At 39.7% G+C, this 23,614-nt stretch overlaps 1 protein-coding gene across 1 annotated transcript in view; it reads right to left on the reverse strand.

The window, feature by feature from the left end:
• Positions 1-2,343, reverse strand: part of PPP3R1 (protein phosphatase 3 regulatory subunit B, alpha) — a 59,916-nt gene extending 57,573 nt beyond the window's left edge. Inside the window, exon 1 of the mRNA XM_032652424.1 lies at positions 1,884-2,343. Within this exon, the coding sequence (XP_032508315.1) occupies positions 1,884-1,886 (3 nt within the window). The 5' untranslated portion in view covers positions 1,887-2,343. The remainder of the gene's footprint in view (positions 1-1,883) is intronic.
• Between the last annotated feature and the right edge of the window lie 21,271 nt (positions 2,344-23,614).

Raw genomic sequence — 23,614 nt, forward strand, 5'->3', positions numbered from 1 at the left:
AAATACCAAAAAGGAAACTGTAAAGAAGAGAGAAATAATGACCTGGAAGAAAAAAATCTCATACGGTGATTTTAAAAAATTTTTGAAAAATAAGGAAACACTGAGTATCAGGAAGATAAATTTAAGACCTAAAAGAGAATTTTCAAAATTCAGCCTGTTGTTCAAGAAAAAAAAAAAACTATTTGGAAAGCAGATCATTCTGCTATACACTGCATAAACAACAAGACTAGGTCACTGTTCCTCAAAACGTATCATTTATAAATAAAGGTAAAAACACTGGACAAAGATCTTCAAGATCTGGACCTTCAGGTAAAATACATGTATAGAGAAGTTGTATTAAAGCACTAAAGTTCAATTCATAACTCCAAAAGATTATGCAAAAAAAAAAAAAGGCTGCACTATGAATGGCTCCGCTCTAACTTGTTTTCTGTAAGTCTCGAAAAGCCTAAGTTTTGACTCGGAAGGCCAAAATCGTCTCTGAGCTGCCTCCGAAGTTGGCAGGGTAAAACTTTCTCTACATATCAAAACCACTAATCATTTATTAAGTCTGCTCCTAATCTGAATTTTAAGGACACTAATAGGTGCACTTAATCATTTGTCCTGTTTTAAATAAAAGCTGACTTACTTGACTAATGTCACTTTCTTCCCCCCCAATCACACAAATTGATCCCAAGTTGCAGTCCACAGAATTTCTCTCTTCACTCACCCACCGCTCTATTTTGAAATGCTTAATATCTACATACAAGGTGAAATAAATGCAATTACAAGGTGCAAGACATTACGCCAAGCAATCCGTCGAAAAATCTTCGGACAACTGTTTAAAGACTTGTAGAAAAAGCCTAACGACCAAATCACCTGTTCGGATATCTGATATAGATGAAAAAGCACTGCAAACTTTTTCTACTATGCATGCAATTCTTGATTACAAAGAGGAAACTGCACCGGCTAGCCGGAGCGACAAAACCGGTAGGGTAACAGGCTAAAAGGGCGTCGTTGATTTCTTGGCTACCGTGACAGAGGAGGGAGACACACCCCTAGCGTCGGTCGGAAACACTACAGCAGTGAATTCTACCTAGGGATTAATGTGAGGCTAAGGAAAGACAAATTTAAATCGCCATGATTCAAAAACAATCAGCACAGGAGAGACTTACGAAGGTAACAAAGAAAACGAAAAACCCTTGGCAGTAAGTAAGCACTAAAAAACAAGTATCTCCGTTTATCACAAACCGAATTTAGACTTGTTTTCATGAATCTACACCTTAGACCTCTCCGGTTCGCCACTGCAGAGTAAAGCAGCAGCGAAAAACAACCAAAAAACAAAAAACCTCGTACGTTTGCAAACAGCAGTGAAATAAACACGAACCGGAGAGGGGGAAGTAAGGCAGAATTCCTTCCAAGGCTCGTTGCTTGAAAACAGAGTATGAGTGGGAGAAAGAGCAGCCCTGGAGAGAAAGTGGGTCTTATATAAAGGGCCATTTGCCACACATGATTTCCACAGGATTCCGGAATCTCCCCTAACTTGAGAGAGTGAGTCTGGGGGTGAGGGGGGGCTCCACGTGGAAGAGGGTCCGGAGAAAGGGAAGGCAGGCCGATCTGAGGGCTGTCCGGAGCGGACGGCCCAGGCAGCGGGGTGTCGAGGCCGGGGCGGAATCCCGGGGGCGCCGGGGGGTGGGTGCGGAGGGGCGCCCCGCGGAGGCCCGGGGGCGGGCGGCGGGGCCCCCCCGTGCTGTCAATAGGCCGCCCGCCGCCCCCGGGCCGATGGGGCTCTCTCGGGTCTCTCGAATTTTCCACCGGGGGAAGCCGCCCCGGGGCGTCCGGACTCGCCCCCGCCCCTGGAAGCGGCGGGCGGGGAGAGATGGTGCGTGGGGAAGCCAAAGGCTCACCATTTTGCTGGGCGGTCGGCGGCTCGCTCGCGCGGAGGAGTGTCGGCGCTCAGACTGGCTCCCGCAGGAAGCTGCTGCGGCGGCGGCCCAACTACGGTCGGCTGGGGCGGCTGCGGCCCTCGGGACGCCCGCGGGGGAGGGGGTGCGGGCTGGGGGAGGGGAGGCGGCGCCGCGGAGACCGCGCCGGCCGGGTGACTGGGCACACGCGGGATCGAGCAAGGAAAAGAGAAATTAAGGTCGAGATTCAGAGAAGGAGAGCGCGGGAGGAGAGACGGCGAGAAGAGTGAGAGACAGAAACGGGGGGGAAAGGGGGCCAGGAGGCTCGGGGGCTGCAGCCTCGCGCTCGTGCTCGCGCCCGCGCAGGAGCCGTAACGGACTCACTGCAGTGGCTCGCGCTGACCTGCAACCTCAAGGCACGAAAAAGGGGGAGGGCGGGACAGGGAGGGGAAAGCGGAGCGCAGCGGCGCTCTGGGCGGAGGGCGGGGGCGCGCGCGGAGCCGGCAGCGGGGGCGGGGCTTCTGCGAGCGCCGCACATCCGGGAACCCGCGCGCCGGCTCCGCGGCGGCCGCCGTGGCGGCGCTCTGGCGAGCTCTGGTTGGGGAGCTCGGAGCGCGCCGACCACGTTCGCCCCTCCGCCGGTCGCCCCCTGCGTGCGGGGCGGGGGGAGCGCGGTGGCGGGGGCGCGGACGTTGGTGACGTCGTGTGGCGGAGCCCTTCCTGTCATGTGGCTGCAGGCGGGCGGGGTGGGAGGGTGAAGGGGAGAGAGGCAGGGCCGGGAGCAGAAGGAGGAAATACGAGGGTGCCCGGGGAGGGAGGAAATGCGAGGGGTGCGCGAGCACCGGGCGAAGGGAGCCCTGGACCCTGGAGTGGGAGCCTCGTTGGGGAGGAGGAGCAGATGAGCGGCCTTAAGGTGGGAACCACCCAGGTTCCTCACCAAAAAAAAAAAAAAAAGAAAGAAAAGACAATCCCGGTCCTGGGGCTAGAGGGAATCAGTTTGCACTCGAAGACAGGTATCTTTGCACCAATGTGATGGCTTGGACCCCCTACAGAATGCATGTCGCATCTAGACAGTTGTCACCCCGGTGCAGCACCCGCAGGCCCACACTCCAATATGGGTTGGCAGTCAGGAGCCGGGTTGGAAAGACAGGAGAAGAGCCAGGGTTGGCCGCAGCTTGAGGCGCGGGGAGTCACAGGACAACCGAGTACAGGGGCTGCTTCCTACTGCCGCAAAGCCCTTGTCACCCAGCTCTGGATTTTCCTTAAACCCTCCAGGCTACCTTTTGACGCGGGGAGGCAGTGTTTGTTTTGGAAAAACGCTATAAAACACATTGACCACTTGTCCCTTTAGTCGTGTTGTATCCACTGTGGTGGCAATTAGCATTCCCGGAAAATTCAGACAGCGGTGGGAAATGGAGTACAGAAAAGCATAAGGAGGAAAGTTATGAAAAAGCTGCCAGGAGAGGTGTGATAAACATAATGAAGAAAACATTTTGCAACAGTTTTAACCACTTCTTTTCAAGTCTGGATAATCTCGTGCGTGTGTGTGTGTGTGTGTGTGTGTGCGTTTGTGTGAGTGAAATAGAGCAAGAGATGTTTACTGAGTGGTCAGAAACTCCTTATCGACAAATCCTTTTGAGTAGTTTTATAAAAAGCTATAGTGTTTTTAAAGGCAGTCTGTTAAAGCTCCTTACGTGAGAGTTTTATTCTTATGCGCTGTGATAAGCACTCATCTTTTGTAACAGAAGCTCAGTGATGTGCGCTGTCTCCCACCCCACCCCCCGTTTCTTTAAGAACTACTTTGTTTCCGTGTCAGAATAAATAAGGAAGAGTAACTTTGATGACAAGCTGTATCACACAGTGAATGTATCAAGGAAGGGCCAAGAAATGACCCTGTTTCTTCCACCGTTTAATCTAAGAGTCTTGACTTAGATATATTGCTATTTAGATTCTAAAACGTATTCCAAAACAGGGGGAAATCCCTAAGGCAAATTGTCATTTACATTTTCTAGGTATATTATTTTTAATTAGTTTTTCATCATATAATTAAGACAGGCTCATTTTTTTAAAGTGCAATATTTTAAGCATTCCTCCCCCTCAGCTCCACATCTCAGAGATAATATAATCACTGTAACTGCGTTTGTGTGTCCCTCAGACATATTTAGTGAAAATCAAATTTATCATTTTGACTGAGGATTAAATACTAAGAAGGAATTTGAGCTATATGGGATGCAGTAGGTTTAGAGTAACCCATAATTTTGTCATGATTTGAGCCAATTCAGAGTATAATCATTTAACAGATATCTATTGTGAACCTAAATCAGGAATTCAGGAGCTCAGCACTGTGAAAGGTTGGTTAGCCCTCTGTGACTGATGAAAGCAAGAGACACAAGGCCAGTTCACTTGTTTCTTCCCATCCTGCAAAGGTACCAGAGTTCACCACTTACATTCTCCCAGCTTTGTGTATACTGCATAAAATACAGACACGTAGCAGGTAACATCTCTGACACTGAAACAAATTATTCGGAATCCATTAAGAGAGGTAAATCCAAAATGTACCTTTAATATCCTTGTTTTTCCCCTGAGGTCAAAAAAGAAAGTATGATAAATAATCACTCTCCTTTTTGTCATTTTCCACTAAGGCAACAGGTACCAAATAGCCCTGCCCAAAACGCACATGTTTTTAAATAATGAGAAAAGTGAAGAGGCAAAGGACATATCTAATAAGTGGATTGTTATTCCTAGAAAACTTAGCAACCAAAAGATGATTCTTGGGAAGCATTATGGAGGTGAGTTGGAAGGAGAGACACTTAAGATAGAGTTACCAGTTACAAGAATGGTAACAGCTAGGCATGCAGTAATGAGACGTACCAATGGTGGACAAAGGAAGGGGTCAGTAGGAAAGACATGGAGTAAAAATGGACTGACTATGCAACTTATCAGGTGTAGGGAACAAGAAGAGGGAGAAATATAAGATGACTAGTTTTAGTTTGGATGACAGGAAATAGTGTTACCATTGAGAAAAATAAAGAAATCAGGAGAAGTTTGATTGCTGAGTGAAAGAGATGAGATTGGATTTTAAAATGCTAAATCTGTGTTGCTGGTGAGATATCTTTGTGGAAGCACCCAAGTAGAAAGAAGCCGGAGGTGCAGGGTAGAAAGGGAGAGAGATGTGGGAATCAACTGAATAATAGAGATTGTAATTGAAATCTTCAAATGTCCCCTCACTTAGTGATAAGAAAAAGAAAGGACCCCAAGATCGTAATAAAGTTGCTAAGTAGAAAAAAATGTTTTTAAGTTTTAAGGAAGAGAGAGAGTAACGTTTACAGTCATATTTGACCACAGCAGCTTTAGGCTTCAGTATCTCCATGGTTATCTTTAAGAAATTAGATATGTCACAGGTAATTTTATCCAGATCATTGTGATATCCAGAAATCTGCCTAATAATAAAGGTCTGATTGCTGTTATTTACTTATATATCGTATATAAGAGTGGCAGAGGAGCTAAATTACCACTTCTGTAGTTATTTAAGATATTCCAGTGCAGTATTACCCTAAAATACCCACTTTCATTCATGATTATATTGACTAATGTTAACGAGAAACCACATTTAATTTTATACGCGTACATGGGAAGAAAATGCCAATTGAAAAAGAGACTCAATTAAAACAACTTATCAGTAATGTCTGTTCCATTTTAGTACACATCTGTTAACATACATTTAGAGGAAACGGCTACTTCTCCTCCTAGATAAAATATATATGTCCCAGCTCAAGAAGCCAAGATTTAAGAATATTTTGTACCTTTCTGCCACCTAGTTTCCCACACAGTTCTCTTTGCTGTGGGCACCAAGGTTGCATGGGGAAGAAATCACCTTCCTTCCCAGAATCCCTTTTTATACTGAGAAGAAAGCAGGGATGCCAGCTAGCCCCCTGCTCCAAGGTGTGGTTGAGCAAAGGTTCCTTGGCACCTGAGATGGCAGGGAAGTGGCTAGCTCCCCTCTTGCTAAGCAGCAGAGGTTTGAGCCAAGGATTCTGAGTTCCATCTGGGAAACTCATTTCTCCATAGAACCATTTCACAGAGAGTTCTATAAACAATGGCCTTCTTAACAAAAGCCTACTTAAATTATAATGTAGCTGAAACTCTGTATTTGCTATTAAAAACACAATGATAGAAAACAGTGCTGTTAAAAATATATAGCTTTATGAATTAATGAGTTTAAGGGAAATGTATACCAAGTGCTGGATGGAATTTTTTTTAAGTTTTAAGCATAACTACTTTTTAAATTATGGAGCATATGCAACTTTTCTAATTCCCATAAAGAGAATTAATAATATTGAATCTGTTCAAAATAAAATCTTCTCTATCATTTACTTTTCAGATGAAATCCAGATTAGAAATATTTCTTAATTAGGAAAAGTTTCCAAAAATTATGTGGTAAATTGGCTGTATAAGTTATTCCTGTATTATATACTGGACAAAAAAGGAAAGGGCGTGAAGGAGCGTCCAGAGATTTATTCCTGAACCTCATAAATCCACATCTAATTCCATGTGCTGAACAAAAAATCCACAGTGTTTTTAAAGGCAATATGTTAACACCTTTTACATGATGCACTTTATTATATTTCTATACTGATTATTTTTCTATATGATAAGTACATTACAATTGAGTAATTATCTGCATAAAGATGACAGTTGAAACCATGAGAAAGAGGACAGAAATCAGAAAGCATAGAAGCAATAGGGCCAGACCAAGGGCAGAACCAAAGATAACATCTACATTTAAGTGGCTAAAAGAGAAAGAAGTGACAGAAAAGAAAATGGACTAGGCAGAAGGGCAGGAGACCCAGCAAGGATGCTCAGGAAGCCGAAGGAGAGGGGTTCAAGAGAAAGGGGTGGTCCAGCAGTGTGGTCAAAGAGGACCAAGACAGATGGAGTAGCGCAGGGAATTGGTTTACATTCATACATATCCATTGAGATGTCCTAGAGTGTGTCTTGAAATAGTTTTTCTGAATTAGAATTCTCTTATTTCTTTGCTCTCTTACACATAAAAATGAGGACCAAGAAAAAGCCATTTATTTGGACTCTGATAGTATTTCCATTTTACTAGTTTACGAAGAGTATTTACCTTATAGCATTTACCTAAACATAACAGAAAATATGATTTAAATGAAAAACAGATATAACACTAGAGAAAACCTGTTTGTCATACTTGTTAACTCTCATATATACTTGCACACTCACATTATCCCCACATGCTCCACACAAGACAATGTGTAGCACTAGAGTGAGACCCTACTTTAATCCCACCTCTGGCTCCAGTCCACTTCTGAATGAATTATGAATTTTCCATTTATGAATTTTGGATAGTTGTTTAAATCTAAGTCTGTGTGGTGTAGTGTGGTAGCCTCCAGCCACTTGTGGCTGTTTACATTTAAGTTAATTAAAATTGAATAAAATTAAAATTCAGTTCTTCTGTCTCATTAGCTACATTTCAAGTTCTTGATAGCTGTGTATCTAATGGGTATCATACTGGCCATCAAAAAAAGTCCTATCGAACAGCACTCATCGAAGTCCTTTACCTGAAAATATTCATCACCAACCAGTAAGTAATGTTTGTTTATTAGGAGGGTAAGCAAATTTCAAATACAAGTTAATTGAAACTAGCTTAGGTGCCCTTGGCATTTGAACAAACATGTAATACACACACACACACACACACACACACACACACACACACACACAAAACAGAAAAGTATATCTGAACAAATGAAAATGTACTAATCTCAGGAAAAAACTGCAATGTGGATATATTAGAAAGAGAGAGAGACTGAAAAATTAAAAATTTAAAGATTATTGTCAGTACTTTTACTGACAAAAAATGCATATATTCTATATTAAAATGTTTAACGTAGCTTTTTCAACATCTAACTGTATTGCGACAAACATAATAAATTTAAAGTTATAAAAATATTTTTAGCAACTGCATAGAATTAATAGTTAATTTACTTTGTTTTCATTAAAGACATTTTTTAAAATTTATTTATTTATTTATTTTTGGCTGAGTTGGGTCTGAGTTGCTGCGTGTGGGCTTTCTCTAGTTGTGGCAAGCGGGGGCTACTCTTCATTGCGGTGTGCGGGCTTCTCATTGCGGTGGCTTCTCTTGTTGCAGGTCATGGGCTCTAGGCACGCGGGCTTCAGTAGTTTTGGCTCATGGGCTCCGTAGTTGTGGCTCATCGGCTCAGTAGTTGTGGCTCACGGGCTCTAGAGTGCAGGCTCAGTTGTTGTGGCACATGAGCTTAGTTGCTCCACGGCACGTGGGATCTTCCCGGACCAGGGCTCGAACCCGTGTCTCCTGCACTGGCAGGCGGATTCTTAACCACTGCGCCACCAGGGAAGCCCAAAAGAGTTTTATTTTCTACTGTAATCTGATCTCCATATTTTACCCACAGCATTAATACAGATTTCAGGTAGCAATCAGGACGCTATAGAGAAGTTTTAAAATGCAAAGCGAATGTATAAGGGATAAAGTATGAAACCTGTCATCTCACAGAGATTCCTAAGAGATCTTTAGTAAATAAGGGATCAGGGTTTCAGTTTTATATTCCATCTAAAAATAACATTCCTTAGTGCTGAATCAGGACTTTGAGCATACAGCATACTGAATCCTCTTCTTTCAATGACCAGGGTTTTTCTCAGGGAATTTTCAAGGTAGGCCTTGGCTTCCAAAGGAAAGGAAAGGAGTAAGCTGGCAAAACAAGATTGGTTTGGCATAGAATATCCATTCACTGACTTAACCCAGCTGATATATGAAAAGGTAGGCACACAAGGATCAGGCTAAGCCCTAGAAAAGGAAACAGTGTTTTGCAGATTATAACCCACAGGTACTAGGGATTACTCATTTTAGATGGCAGATCTCAGAAGTGCCCCCAGACTTCTCCTGGGAGTGAGGAGGCAATGCAATGCCATTGCAGTGCCATTAAGGGAAAACCGTGCCCTTACGGTATGGTAAACCATACCTGGGGCATAGCTTAGGATGGTATTTCCTAGACGGATGTGTGGAGAGTGGGGAACTCTGAAGCTCAATACGAGGCATTAGTAACCTGTCCTTTACCTCCATCGTTTCCACTAGAGGGAACTACTCTGAACGGTCCACTTTTGAGCAAGCCTGGTTCTCGCTTTTGCGTGCCACTGGACCCTGGGTAATTGTTTAGTGACATAAGTGGAAGAGCTTAATTCGAAATGGCCCCTGGGGGAAAACCATTGGATCAGTAACATGGTTATTATGGAAAACGTTTTACATACAGAAAATTACAAAAAAGAAAAATCATCTGTAATCATGTTAGCAGGAGATATCATTATTTATATTTGGATGTGTATCCAATCTTTTTTCTATGTATATACACAGGAAAAAAATTATGTATGTATAATATATAAGTGTATATAATATATAAGTATATTATATATATGTTAAAAATTGGGACCTACTGTCTTATATTTTTCTACTTACTATTTTGGAAATGTTTCCCACACCTATACATATTCTTCAAGAATGTGATTTTTAATTTTTATATATTCATTAATGTTAATGTATGCCATAATTTATTTAATGACTCTAAAACTTGATTTTGGTTGTTTTCAGTTTTTCCTATTACAGACAACAGTATATTAAACATTTTTGTAAATCTTTGTGCACATCTCTGATTGTTTTTTTAGGATACGTTCATAGTAGTGGAATTATAGAACCAAAGGGTGTAAACATTTTAAAGGTTTTGTATAATATATATATAGAGAGAGAGACAGAGAGACAGAGTCTCAGATTACTCTCAAGAAAGTTTGTACCCATTGTAGACTCCCACCAGCAGTGCACATTTCCCAACAACTGTACAAACTATGTATTGAGATTTCTTTTAAATGTAGGTTTTTTAAAAACTGGCACCTCATCATAATTTGCATTTCTTAGTTTACTGGTAATATTGAACATTTTTCTTAAGTTTTGATCTTTTAACTCAACTGCTGAGAATATATTCCTGTGACATACCTGTTCATTGCTCACTTTTCTTGGGGAAATTTGTCATTTTTAGTGATTTATAAAAACTTTTTGTATATGAAGGATATGATCCCCTTATCATGTGTTAGGATGATTTCCCCCAAGCTTGTAGTTTGACTTTTGATTCTGTTTGTGGCATTTTTAAAGATGATTTTTCCATTCTGCATATGGCGGGGAAATAACATGTGGATGACAATTAAAAAGTTCATACCTTTAATATATAAATATCCTTCTAGTTAAGTAAGAACTTTTTCCATATAATTAATCTATCTCTCCTATGCTGAACATTATAGAATATATATTCAATGGTTAAACTGGAAGGTAGACTATCTAGTAAATTACCAACCACTATTTACTTACAGAGTATGTGTTAATTAAGGCTGACTTGACAGTGGCTACTTACTCTGTTTTCTATTGAATAGCGAATCCAATTCATTCAAAACTTCATTTGACCTTAAAGAGAAGCAAAACTGATCTGTCAGTCATATTCTTCAATGAAGAGGAAAGTAACGTATGAAAATGTTGCATCAAAGCCAGGTAATGAACTATACATGCAACCAAAAATTAAATCTTCAGAGACTGAAAACAGCTGAAGATACCTTCTGAAATTGTCAGTGACCTAGGGTCAACTGTGTGAATTATTTTGTCATAATTTTGTATCAGTTGCACATATAGCCTATACAATGTATATGGTTATAAAATGGTATGTGGGATACACATTACTTTATGTTTTTTCTCTATCAAGTACATGCACTACTCAAAAAATTACACAAAAATGTATATCATATTTTTCTTTCTCTCCATGGTATCCTAAGTAAGGTAAATTACAGAAAATTAAACCAGCCTATTATTTGTACATAAGTGTAACTGCAACATAGTTCCTCTACATTTACATTTTATGAATACATGAAAACAATCTGCTTCAACAAAAGTAACATCATAACTAAATATAGTCATAAGCCCAAGATCCATTCTGGGTAGTTAATTCGCATTCTGTTTTTCTGCTGGAATGGGTTCTTCCTTGTGCAATATTTTAAATTAGAAATATCTTTTGGGGACTTCCCTAGTGGTCCAGTGGTTAAGAATCCTCCTTCCGATGCAGGGACATGGGTTCGATCCCTGGTCGGGGAACTAAGATCCCACATACCGTGGCGCAACTAATCTCTAAAGCCCATGCACCACAACTAGAGAGAAGCCCACGCGCCCCAATGAAAGAGCCCACATGCCACAACTAAGACCCAATGCAGGCAAATAAATAAATACATTTTTTTAAAAAGAAATATCTTTTTTATAAAAAAAGAATTGACTAGTTATATCAATTTTCCTTGTAATGATTAATTTATCATAGAAATTCGCTTTTTCAGGACAAACTGGTTGGAACAAAAATTTGAATTTTTCACTAGCATATTCTCTATAATGCTGTTCTTCCAGAAAATGTAAGAGTAAACAAAAAGGCATATTTTTATTTATTTATTTATTTATTTTTGCGGTACGCGGGCCTCTCACTGCTGTGGCCTCTCCCGTCGCGGAGCACAGGTTCCGGACACGCAGGCTCAGCGGCCATGGCCCACGGACCCAGCCGCTCCGCGGCATGTGGGATCCTCCCGGACCAGGGCGCGAACCCGCGTCCCCTGCATCGGCAGGCGGACCCTCAACCACTGCGCCACCAGGGAAGCCCAAAAAGGCGTATTTTAAAGAAATAAAAACATACAATGTAATGTTGTAAATTAAGAATATTCAGTAAATGAACCATGCCTGCATATTCAAGACTGTATCATAAAAATTGAGTATGCTTTTTAAAAAGTAATCTCCTCTTTTGAAAAGAAGTTATGAACATATATGAGATCCAAAAAATTTATAATACTATAAAATAGAACTTGTTCCGTAAAATTGGCAAATTAAACTAGTGTTAAAATTCTCAAGGTCCTAGCTTGAAATTGCAGTGTAGATATATTTTATGCATTTTGTCAGATTGGGGAAGTTGACTGTATTTCTAGGAAAGTGTTTGAATTAAAATGTTGTATATTTTTGAGTAAGGCTGAAATGTTTGGTAAATAAGTTTCGTGCGGTGAATTCTGTTTTCCGTGATTTTAAAGAGCATCTTCAGGTCGTCATAAAATCAGATAACATTCTCTTAACCACTCTGAGTGACAAATCAAAAAGAAGAGAGAGGTTAACATACAAGCAGATCACCTTTGCCCAGAAGCAATTGAGTTTCAGGGCCCATTCCACCCTAGACACAAATTTTGTCAACGATGGTTGTGCTTAGTCTCAATTAGCTTTTTCCATTTTTTTTTTTCTTAAATAGCTGCTCATATTAGTTGCAAGACACTACTATAATCATTAATTACTTCTTCTCAGCGGACAAGACTCTCTCTTTCACTGTCAACACATTTACAATTAGCAGGATCTTTGTCCTCTCCCAGCGTCAGCATCAGTAGCCTTAGAAGCACAGTTTGCCAAGAAACAAAAGGACTCTGCAAAAGGCAGTGGGGAACAGTGAAGAGTAATAGAAGGAGGAAACAGTAGAGCCTCCGGTCCAGCATAACAACTGCATCCAGGTCCACCCAGAAATCCAGATTCTAACTGTGCTCTTCCTGTTCACCACCCCCTCCTTTCTCGCCCCTACGCCAATCACAAGCTCTGAGCTTTGATATCCTCACCTTACACTCTCTTCCAACCCACAGTCAGTCCCTGGGTCTCCCTGTTTCCTTGTTTCCTTCTATGGGATTCTATAAAACACTAAAATTAGCCATTAGAATGTATCCACCCAAGAGCCAAAGGATGGTTTTATTTGCAGAAAGCAGGTTACAGAAATTTCTTTAAAATTGATTGCAATGTCTAAATGCTGGGGAAATACTTGGCTATGACTGAACAGAACCTGTCCGTCATGCAGTTGAATAAATTGCAAAGTAAGAGCACAACCCCCCATGATATATTTTAATCTGCTATTCACTACAAAACAATTTTGATGCTATAGAAGAAAGACTTTCTTCTAACAGAGAAGGCTGAAACCCTATGGTCCTTTTAAACTGTGACTATATCTCTCGTTTTTACCTTTTCTAAGTTATGCAGCAATACAGGAAACTCTTCTTAATGATATAGGATAAAGAAGGGTTTGATAAAATGAAAACTTTTTGCATAATAGTAGTCATTTTAAGTTAACTAAATATGTCAAGATCTGATTAGTAATGGATATTTTCAGTGTAGAATAAAACCTCATTAATCGGGACACCAGAGATGTTGAAATTCATCATTTGCCTTTAGCAGATGCCTTGAGGAAAAGACTGGTCTTTGGAGGACGAAGACAAAGTGGTCCTGGTGCTCAAAGGGTGTGTGTTTAAGAGTAAGGACTTAGAGGGTTGAGATCAGGAAAGGGGGCTCAGCAGACTCAAATCAACTAGTGGCTGAAGTGCGCATGTTCCTGTCATAGAATGAATAGGTGTTGGACAGGCAGGGTCTGCAGGATGTTTACACAGTGGTGGGTGGAAGAATTAGGCCCTGTAAAGACTGAGTTTAAGAACTGTGAACCCCAAAAGAGTGCTCCAGTACCAAGCGTTGGTGAAGCAAGGAGGGATCTGAGCTTGGCTGGTTAGCAGGGTATAGAGAATCATAGGTGTTACTGGAAGGGTATGGGAATGAGTATGAACAATTTGTAAAGATACAAACTTAAGCACTTTGAAACTCGTACCATATTTTTAATCTTTTTAGTTGACTGAAAATAATTGTGTGGGTCTAAGAAGAGTGGAGATTAAGTTCTGGGCCTGGAAGTAGAACTCAGGTCTGTGTGACTCCAAAACTCAAGCTTTTCACCACTATGTTATACTGCTGTTTGGTGCATAACCATGGTGTATGCCTGTGTGAGTGTGTATGTGTGTGTGTGTGTGTGTGTGTGTGTGTGTGTGTGTATGCACACATTCACCGTTTTTATGTGTTTGATTTTCCTTTTAAAATAAAATAATAACTAGGCTTCCCTAGTGGCACAGTGGTTAGGAATCCACCTGCCAATGCAGGGGACACGGGTTTGATCCCTGGTCCGGGAAGATTCCACATGCCACAGAGCAACTAAGCCCGTGCGCCACAACTACGGAGCCTGTGCTCTAGAGCTCGTGAGCCATAGCTACTGAGCCCACGATCCACAACTACTGAAGCCCGCACCCCTAGAGCCTGTGCTTCGCAACAAGAGAAGCCACCGCTATGAGAAGCTCGTGCACCGCAACGAAGAGTAGCCCCTGCTCACCGCAACTAAAGAAAGCCCACGCGCAGCAACAAAGACCCAACGCAGCCATAAATAGATAAATAAATAAATTTATCAAAAAAATAAAATAAAATAGGATCTAAATGCTGGAGAGGGTGTGGTGAAAAGGGAACCCTCCCACACTGTTGGTGTGAATGTAAATTGGTACAGCCACTATGGAGAACAGTACGGAGGTTCCTTAAAAAACTAAAAATAGAAATACCATATGATCCAGCAATCCCACTCCTGGGCATATATCCAAGAAAACCGTAATCTGAAAGGATACATGCACCGCAATGTTCATTGCAGGTGTTTACAATAGCCAAGACATGGAAGTAACCTAAATGTCCATTGACAAATGAATTGATAAAGAAGATGCAGTGTATGTATACACACACACACACACACACACAGACACACACACACACACACACAATGGTCAGCCATAAAAAGAATGAAATAATGCCATTTGCAGCAACATGGATGGACCTAGGGATTATCATACTAAGTGAAGTTATTCAGACAGAGAAAAACATATCATATGATATCACTTATATGTGGAATCTAAAAAATGGTACAAATGAACTTATTTACAAAACAGAAATAGAGTCACAGATATAGAAAGCAAAGTTATGGTTACCAGGGGGAAAGGAGGGGAGGGATAAATTGGGAGATTGGGATTTATATCTACACACTACTTTATATAAAACAGATAACTAATAAGGACCTACTATATAACACAGGGAACTCTACTCAATACCTGTAATGACCTATATGGGAAAAGAATCTAAAAAGAGTGGATATATGTAGATGTATAAGTGAATCACTTTGCTGTACAGCAGAAACTAGCACAACATTGTAAATCAACTACACCCCAATAAAAAAGTTAAAAACTAATAATCAAATAAAATAAGGTCATTCTGTCTTGTAACTCTTTTGTTCATGTAACACACTAGGCTTTGGAGAGCTCTGGTAACAATGGTTCCAGGGCCCCAACCCTAAGCCTAAGAAGCATATTTAAACAAAGGTCAATTCCCTCCATAAAGAATCATCCCAGAAGGCCATACTAAAGCTACCAATGACGTGAGCCTTTAGTCTGTCAGATAGCAAGCCCAGAAGTTGAGATGAGGGAAAAGACAATGGTCCAACTTCTCTGACTTTGTAAAAACAGCCAAATCATGGATACATTTGGGAACATTCATGACCACAGACTCACCAACTTTTTCTCATTTGGAATTTTTTTCTTATTTGGAATGGGCTATTATGCAGAAATAGCAGAAATATAATCTTCTCCTCTGTCTTCTCAACTAGTGTTTCTACCTATTAGATAATCATATGTAAGAGTAAACTTTAAAAAACTCACAACTTTGTTTATACAGTAAATAAATGTGTTTCCAAGATACACAGGAAGCAGATATACGAAGAAAGTGAATTTTTAAACTATCTTTTTTTCATTTTAAACCCAGCTATGGTTTCCTTGCTTGAACATGTAGTCCTCCATAATACTGTTTTATTTTTATATTTCATGTTTGGAGTTTGTGATTATATAAAGTACATCAGAGAGTGTATTTTATTAATATGGAGGTTGGTGAATCAGATCCAGGTCCTTAAGTTTTGTCCAGAGATTTGCTCGCTTTTTTCAGGGGAGCAAAATAGTCCTTCCCTCCAATTCCTCCACCATGTGGATGGAGTAATCACAACAAATTTGGGGGTCCCTGTGTGTTAGTAGGGTATAAATATTGTTGAAATGAACCGGAATTTTAAAAATGGCTTTAGAAAAATAAAAATAGAAAACATGCCTCTCAAGATCACAATCCCTATCTGGGATGCATTTTCACATCTCTAACATGAAGGATTTAGAATAAATGAGGACTAAGCCTCATTCCTTCCAGCTCTAAAGGTCTATGCTTCCATTGTTTCTAACAGACCTTGTGAACCTGCCAGAACAAAACCCAGCAAACTCCAACTGCAGCCTCTGAGAGAACAAAGAGGCTCCTCTTTATTTCCTGGGCTCAGTAACTATTTCACTTCAGAATCTCATTTTAGTGGCTGCAAAACTGGGACCTGCCACTTTCATTTCAACCAGGATCACATGGATCAAAGTCAGAGAGAATCGGGCATTCTTATTCAGGATATACACCTGAAAATAAATTTAAAAACTAAAGCTAGGGAATACACTGATAGAAAAAAGTTCCCCTGATAAAATAATTTTTAAAAAATATATTTATTTATTTGGCTGCACCAATTCTTAGCTGTGGCGTGTGGGATCTAGTTCCATGACTAGGGATCGAAGCTGGGCCCCCTGAAATGGCAGGCGGATTCTTAACCACTGCACCACCAGGGAAGTCCCCTGGAGCTTTTTTAAAGAAGGAAGTCTACTAGTAGATTAGACTCTAATGTTCCAAGAGAATCTTTGGCGTAGAAATAATTTAGAATGCCCGTACCACTAGAAGAGTAGGTGATAAATGGGAGAGAAAACAGTTTGAAAATCTTTATAAATAAAGGTCTCCTAAAAAAGCACACACACAAAAGGAGAATTAGTTAAAATTTCATGTAATCACTTAAGGTATTTAAAGGCTCTGTTGTCTTCCTTCACTTAAGCCCGCATAAATTTCTAGATTTTTAAAAACTCAAAATACTTAATTTATTCTGTATTTATTTTATCTGTATTAAATTATTACACAATGAAAATGTTTCCTGAAGATTCCATCAGTGACACAGTGTGTGCATGGCACACATGCCATATTATAAATTGTTCTTAATCGATGCTATCAAAAATAAATCAAATCCACAACCTAAGAACCAATCTGGAATCTAACTTCTCTATGGTGGAATTAGGTGTGTTTTAATTCCAGGTAATTGATTAGGTCTAATTACCGAAATAGAAAACTTCTAATTTGCCAGCAGTCAGTGTTATAACTGGGGTACACCACTGGAAGGTAGCACTGGAATTAAAGCATAGACCTGAATGTTAATTCACCCACGTTCTGCCTACTAGCCCCAATTCTCCTCCTGAACTACACCCCCATGTACCTTTTGCATGCAGAGCTCTCTTTGAAGCTGTAAGAGCTTCATGCGTGGGAAATCAGGGGAATTAAAGCTGCCTTATACAAAAACATATGATTTGGAGTCCAGGGGATGCTGAAAATTACTACATATTAGTAGTCTCCTTCTGGGGAGCTCATCTGAGTATGAGACCCTCACATTTTGCATTCCTTGCACCTAGGGTGTTTAAATTGGTGGCCTCAATCCTGTAGCACCAGGGTTTGTTTTCACACTTACTTAGTTCCCCTGGATTTTTTTTTTAACCTACTTTGACAAAAAAGAAAAGAAAAAAAAAAAAGGAGCAAAATAGGAAAAGAAGGCAGGGGCGGGGGAAGAATAAATCATTACACAGCTCTCAACCTCCACAGGGAAACAGCAGTACAAACCCACAGATCCAGAATTGTCAAGCAATGGGGCTGTTTGTTTACAAGTCTTAGAATCAGTTATGTAACTAGATGAGTTAAGGAGATCAAGTGAGTGTTGGAAGGGGAGGGAAGGCCAATACTTTCTGAATTAGTCAAAAGACTTGTCTCTGAAATAGATTCATAAAGACTTTCTGTTTACTTATTTTTAGTTTCTTTATGAATTTCATTTTTGAGTTAATTGTACCAAAAATACAGTGTTTCTATGCAGATAATGACCCCTCATTCTTGATCATTGATTTTGGATACTTGAAAGCACTTTCCCACCACGGGATTTGTTAAAGTAATAGCAAGCATTTATAAGGGAAATTGAAATAGCTTTTATCCACTGACCCGGAATTCCTCTGTCTGATTTAGCAGGAGGACGTATTATATAACCAATGGATTAATTCTAATTCCTCTCCAACCCTCACCCCGTAACTTCTTTTTTAAATTGGTTATTTGTTTTATTTTTTAAATTCTGCGACCATATAATGTTTACAAAATGAAGACCTTTAAACCTATTTCTTTTTCTTTTATTTATTTATTTTTGGCTGCATTGGGTCTTCGTTGCTGCGCGCGGGCTTTCTCTCATTGCTGTGAGCGGGGGGCTATTCTTTGTTGCTTTGTTGCGGTGCGCGGGCTTCTCCTTGCGGTGGTTTCTCTCTTGTTGCAGAGCACGGGCTTTAGGCGCGCGGGCTTCAGTAGTTGTGGTGCGTGCGCTCAGTAGTTGTGGCTCGCAGGCTCTAGAGCACAGGCTCAGTAATTGTGGCGTGCCGGCTTAGTTGCTCCGCGGCATGTGGGATCTTCCCAGACCAGGGCTCGAACCCGTGTCCCCAGAGTTGGCAGGCGGATTCTTAACCACTGCACCACCAGGGAAGTCCCAAACTTATTTCTATATAAATAAATTTGGGAGGGAACTGAAACAGTGTAAAAATTTCAACTCTAAAGAGAAGTTAGAAAATCAAATGATTTAAATAAGTCATTATATTGGACTATAAATTTCATAAATAAGTTACTCTCAACAAAGCTCTTAAATAAAAAAGTTTTTATGATCTTTTAAATACCTGCATTTATATTTAATACTCTTTAAAAATATGATTTTTTTTCCCTGAAATCTTACAGCCAGGATTTAGTGTTATAAGTATAACTAATCAACTTCTAATAGGTTAAATTCAAACTACTGAGGTTTCAGTCAGTAAGTTTATGGAACATTGGTTTTTTTCTCATCCAGCTAACTTGTCCTTCAAATTGAGTTGGTTTAGTGTTATATGTTACTCCCTGGGGAAAACCCTAAGGGAATTGTTGGAGAAGAATTATGTTTTTCACCGGGCAGACAAAAGATGAATTCAGGCCCTCAGAGGATCTCCTCGGGGTGTTTTCTGCTAATGGTGCCAGAGCCCCATGACCAGAAGGGAGCTGCACAGCTGAGACATGGTACCCAGAGGGCCGCTTAGATGTTGTACCTGCCATAATAGACACTGAGAATAGGGATTAAGTCCAAGCCAATCTTTCAAGGTAGTATATGGGGAATGGCTACATTGTTTTCATTTAATTTGAGTCTTGGCATAGGGCAGGATATTTGGTGGCCTATGTCCTTCTACCTAAGTTAAAGGTAGGGTTGAGTTTATTCATTGTCTAGAGAAAAGAGGAGTGCAACCAACTACAATAAAAGACCTCTGCTCATGGGTAATATTTCAATAAATATGTGTTCCCAGTCCAGGAGCATCACTGAGTCTCCATAATTGGGGGTCTGATATTTACCAGCCTACAACAGTGATGTGAGTTTGATAAAGGCTCTCCACCCATTTAATTGTGAGTGAATATTAAACAGGAATATGAGTCAAAATGAAAGGACAAAGATGAATATCTACTTAAGACTGACTTCTCTCAATTGCTATTCAGATTCTTAGGTACTTCTGCACTTTAAGGCCATATCATTCCAATAATAGGCAACGAAGATGATTTATTCCATTTATGTGGAGGTAAATTTTGTGCGTATTTATACATTGTATAGGTTGTTAATCACTGTTTAAAGTTAGTGATAGTGTGCCTACAACTGTTTAATTATCTTTATCTTGTCTTGCCTGCTGTCCAAAGACATAAGAAAATATATTATCATGTAAGTGATAATCACAATTATAATAATGCTTTACCAACAATGCCTTAATATAAATAATGAGCTTAACCTTTCAAAGCACTCTTAGGTATATGAGCTAATTTATACATCATTAGAGCTCATTATTCCTTATATACATTTTTCTGAGATGTGAAATGGCATCTTGTCTTCACAAGGTGAAGATGGGATGGATTTTAGACATTTCAAAAATTAAGTATACTTTATTTCTATATGTGTATTATGCTTCAATACAAAGTTTAAAGACTGATAATATAACATGCATTTTGATTCGATAAAAGAAATTACTAAGACTGAGTGGGCTAAGTCAATTCTCAAGAAAGGATATAGGTAGCTTTTATTTTTCCTTCAATAAAAATTTATAAAAGTGTCTTTTTTATTTAAAAAATATTTTTTGGTGGTACGTGGGCCTCTCACTGTCGTGGCCTCTCCAGACGCGCAGGCTCAGCGGCCATGGCTCACGGGCCCAGCCGCTCCGCAGCATGTGGGATCTTCCCGGACCAGGGCACGAACCCGTGTCCCCTGCATCGGCAGGCGGACTCTCAACCACTGCGCCACCAGGGAAGCCCCAAAGTGTCTTTTTTAAAGTGATAAACTGTCTATCCTTCAAAGTAAGTTTTACCACATGATTTGGAGGTGCTCTTGGGCTCTCTGGGGATGGGATTGAAGTTCTGTTAGAATATCTTAGTTTAATTTTTAAGTTCAGAGAGAAGATGGGGACAGAGAAGAAACGCATGTCTGTACAGAGCAGGGGAACTTTTGGTATAACTTCTTGGAAGTGGCTGTTTCAGGTGGTGAAAAGAGCATGGACTGGCAAGTTGTGCGGGTTTCAACCTCTGCTCTGTTATTTAGCTCACCGAGCCTCGGTTTCCTCATCTCTAATACAAGAATGTGGCTTTGCAGAGTAAGTGCTCAATACCATTACTGCAGGCAGGAGACATCAACCAAATGACCCCTTGCATGTCCTTTAAATGCTAGACTTAAATCACTGTAAAATAGACGAACCAATTCCCTTTCAATAGCAAGTAGTTGAAAACATCCTCAAAGATGGCAGAATAAGCTATTAAAATGGGTTTTATAAAGAAAAAAAAAAACCTTCTTCCTTTGGCTTTTATCAGCTATAAATGAAAGCTACTCTATTCATAGTCTAAAGCTGAGGAAATAAGCTTTTGTAACATGCTAATATTTTCACCTCAGGAAAATAATTGTTCCTAGGAAAGACAAGTGTTCCTACGCTTAACCCTACTGTTTGAAGTATAAGGATTTGTTATATTTTTTGCCTGAATCGAAAAACCAAGGACGGTTTGAAAAACTTTAAGCAGTGATCAAGTGCCATATAATTCTGAGTTATGAATTACCTGAGGACATTGATGGAGCACGTTATAAATATTAATTAATTTTTACCAACACCCTGTGGTAACAGCTTTATTACCCCTCCTCCCCTTTTAACAGGCAGGGAAACAAAGATTCCATGAGGCCAAGCGACTTACCCTGGGGATATGTGGAAGAAGTTGCCCAGCCAGAAAAGGGAATCAGAGAAGGTTGGAATCAGAGCCCTGTGTGTTTCCAACTTAAGAAGAGACTCGTTCCTTATGTATAAAAACATTTCTGCTTCTCTTCAGATTGATATAGTTGAGGGAAAGTGGTTTATGTGTCCTCCTGAGACTCTCAAAAATGTTAGCTATTTGTTTCCAGGACCTGCAAACACAAATCATATGTTGGTAGGACTAACACTTCCAACTTTGAGATCTAAATTTACTTAGTAAATTTCAGATTGTTCCTATAAATGGATTAAAAATGGAATTTAATAAAAACAATAAAAATCAAAAGCAACAAAGAAAATAAAAGATTTTCTCCCTACGCAGATAAGTGATTTACATGTTTATTGTGGTTTTACTTTTAGATATTTGTCTCAACATTGTAACTTGTAAGGTAACCCACAGATTATTTTACAATCTCCTCTTCTGAGTGTTTAAAGGGCACTCAGTAAAGACTTACTGGTTGAAACACAGATACCCCTCCCAGTTATAGATCGACCAGTGACTAGTATAGAAAGTTTTATAATTGATAACACAGTGTATACACAGCTACTTATTCAAATATTCAGTTAATAAAGCACATTTACTGGTTTAACCAAGTAAGTTGTGATTAGAAGAATGAGCCAGAATTAGCCATTATGACTTCAACTCAGTTAACTTTGATAAATAAACACCTCGTGTGATTTCTTCTTCAAAAGATAAAACTTTGACAACAGGAGTCTGATGTATGACTTTTAAAAAACAGAAAGAGATTGAATGTGTCAAGAGTCAGAAAAACATACATTGTCCAAATTTTGTTTTCCAAGAAATCACTGATCCTAGCCAAGAGTAGATAACAGAGGGTCCTTGATCATCAGTATTGGGTAGTATGAAAGATGGAAATCACCATCACTGGGTAGGTTTTTTTCCATAATAAACTGCAATATTGGTTTATGTAGCATCCATATAACTCTTTTCTGTTATACTTTTGGAGTTGCCGTGTTCAAAGTAACACCTGGAAATTGTTGACTATAATACAGAAAAATAGAATTGAATTCGGTCTTTTTTTTTTTTTTTCTCCTCATTTATTGAATTTGGTCTTATGAGCTAGGATTCAGCGTCGAGGTACTGCAGCATACTTCTGAAAATAAGCCTTGCAAATGTTTTCCACTAGAATATTTATGGATATAGTAATTTAGGCAGTCATTCCCTAGAGTAGATTATGACATGCCAGTAGCTGAAAGATGAGAATAAAACCTAAAGTGTCCGGTTGCAACTAGAGAGAGCCATAAAAAACCCACATTAAAAATATTTTTTAAAAGCACCTTTTTTTTTTTTTTTAGATTGGTACTAAGTTTAAAAAGATCCACACATTTGGGAAATTGTCTTTATGACTTTTTCTCACAGACCGCTTCCCTTCCTGTTTGTGGATTAAAATAAATAACGCCTGAGATTTTAATTTTAGTTTCTCAAACAAGACAAAACCAGTTGAACTGCTTTATATTGTCTCCTGAGTCAGGAATTGAGGTCAACCGTCATGAAAAAATAACCACAATTTGACTTTTTGTGTTTTGTAGGTTAATACCAGCAAAGAAGGGGGTGAGTTGTTTATATCCTTAAAAATAATTTCAGAAGAAATGAAAGTCTTCAGCTCACTATTAATCATATTATTTCCCACTTTTTTTCCAGTGAAGAGTTTATAAATGCCAGTAAAGGCCTTCCTTTGTAGAAGTTACTGAGTTTAAATACATGTGAAATTGCTTCCATAGATAGCTTCATAGACAACGAGATCAAAGCTGTTAACATACATTTCAAGAGCCTTGGCCGATCGATGTTCTTACAACTGTCATATTTTAGAGACCTTTCTAAATCATGAGTTACATGAAATAGAGTAAAGAACCTAAGAAAAAATTAGGCAAGATTGTTTCATTGAGCTGTCCCTTTCCCCTCTGGGGCCTATTAACTACTACACAAACAAGGCTGCCTCTTATTTCGTCTTATTTGGCGTTGGTACACACCTCTAAGTGAGTGGAGCCAGTCCTCTAGAACTGGCTGTCTCCTCTTGAACAGTTTGTTATTCATATTTCAGTCGCTTTTCTTTTCATGCCTCTTTTTCACTTCATGACGTCAGAGTATCTGATACTGATCAAATCAATGGAGGTAGCCTAGGGTACAAGCATTTCAGAATAGGATGTTAATGCAGTACTGGGTATATCTCACTCACTGGCACAAGCTTTTTGATGTTGGAGCAGAAAAAAACTGTTCAGAAATGTCTCCTTGCCTCCCTCGCAGGGTTATAGTGGTTTACCAGGCCAAGAATTAAACAGAGAAGAAAGGAATCCATTTT

The sequence above is a fragment of the Phocoena sinus genome, chromosome 13, assembly GCF_008692025.1.
Source record: "Phocoena sinus isolate mPhoSin1 chromosome 13, mPhoSin1.pri, whole genome shotgun sequence".
Taxonomy (NCBI): Eukaryota; Metazoa; Chordata; class Mammalia; order Artiodactyla; family Phocoenidae; genus Phocoena; species Phocoena sinus.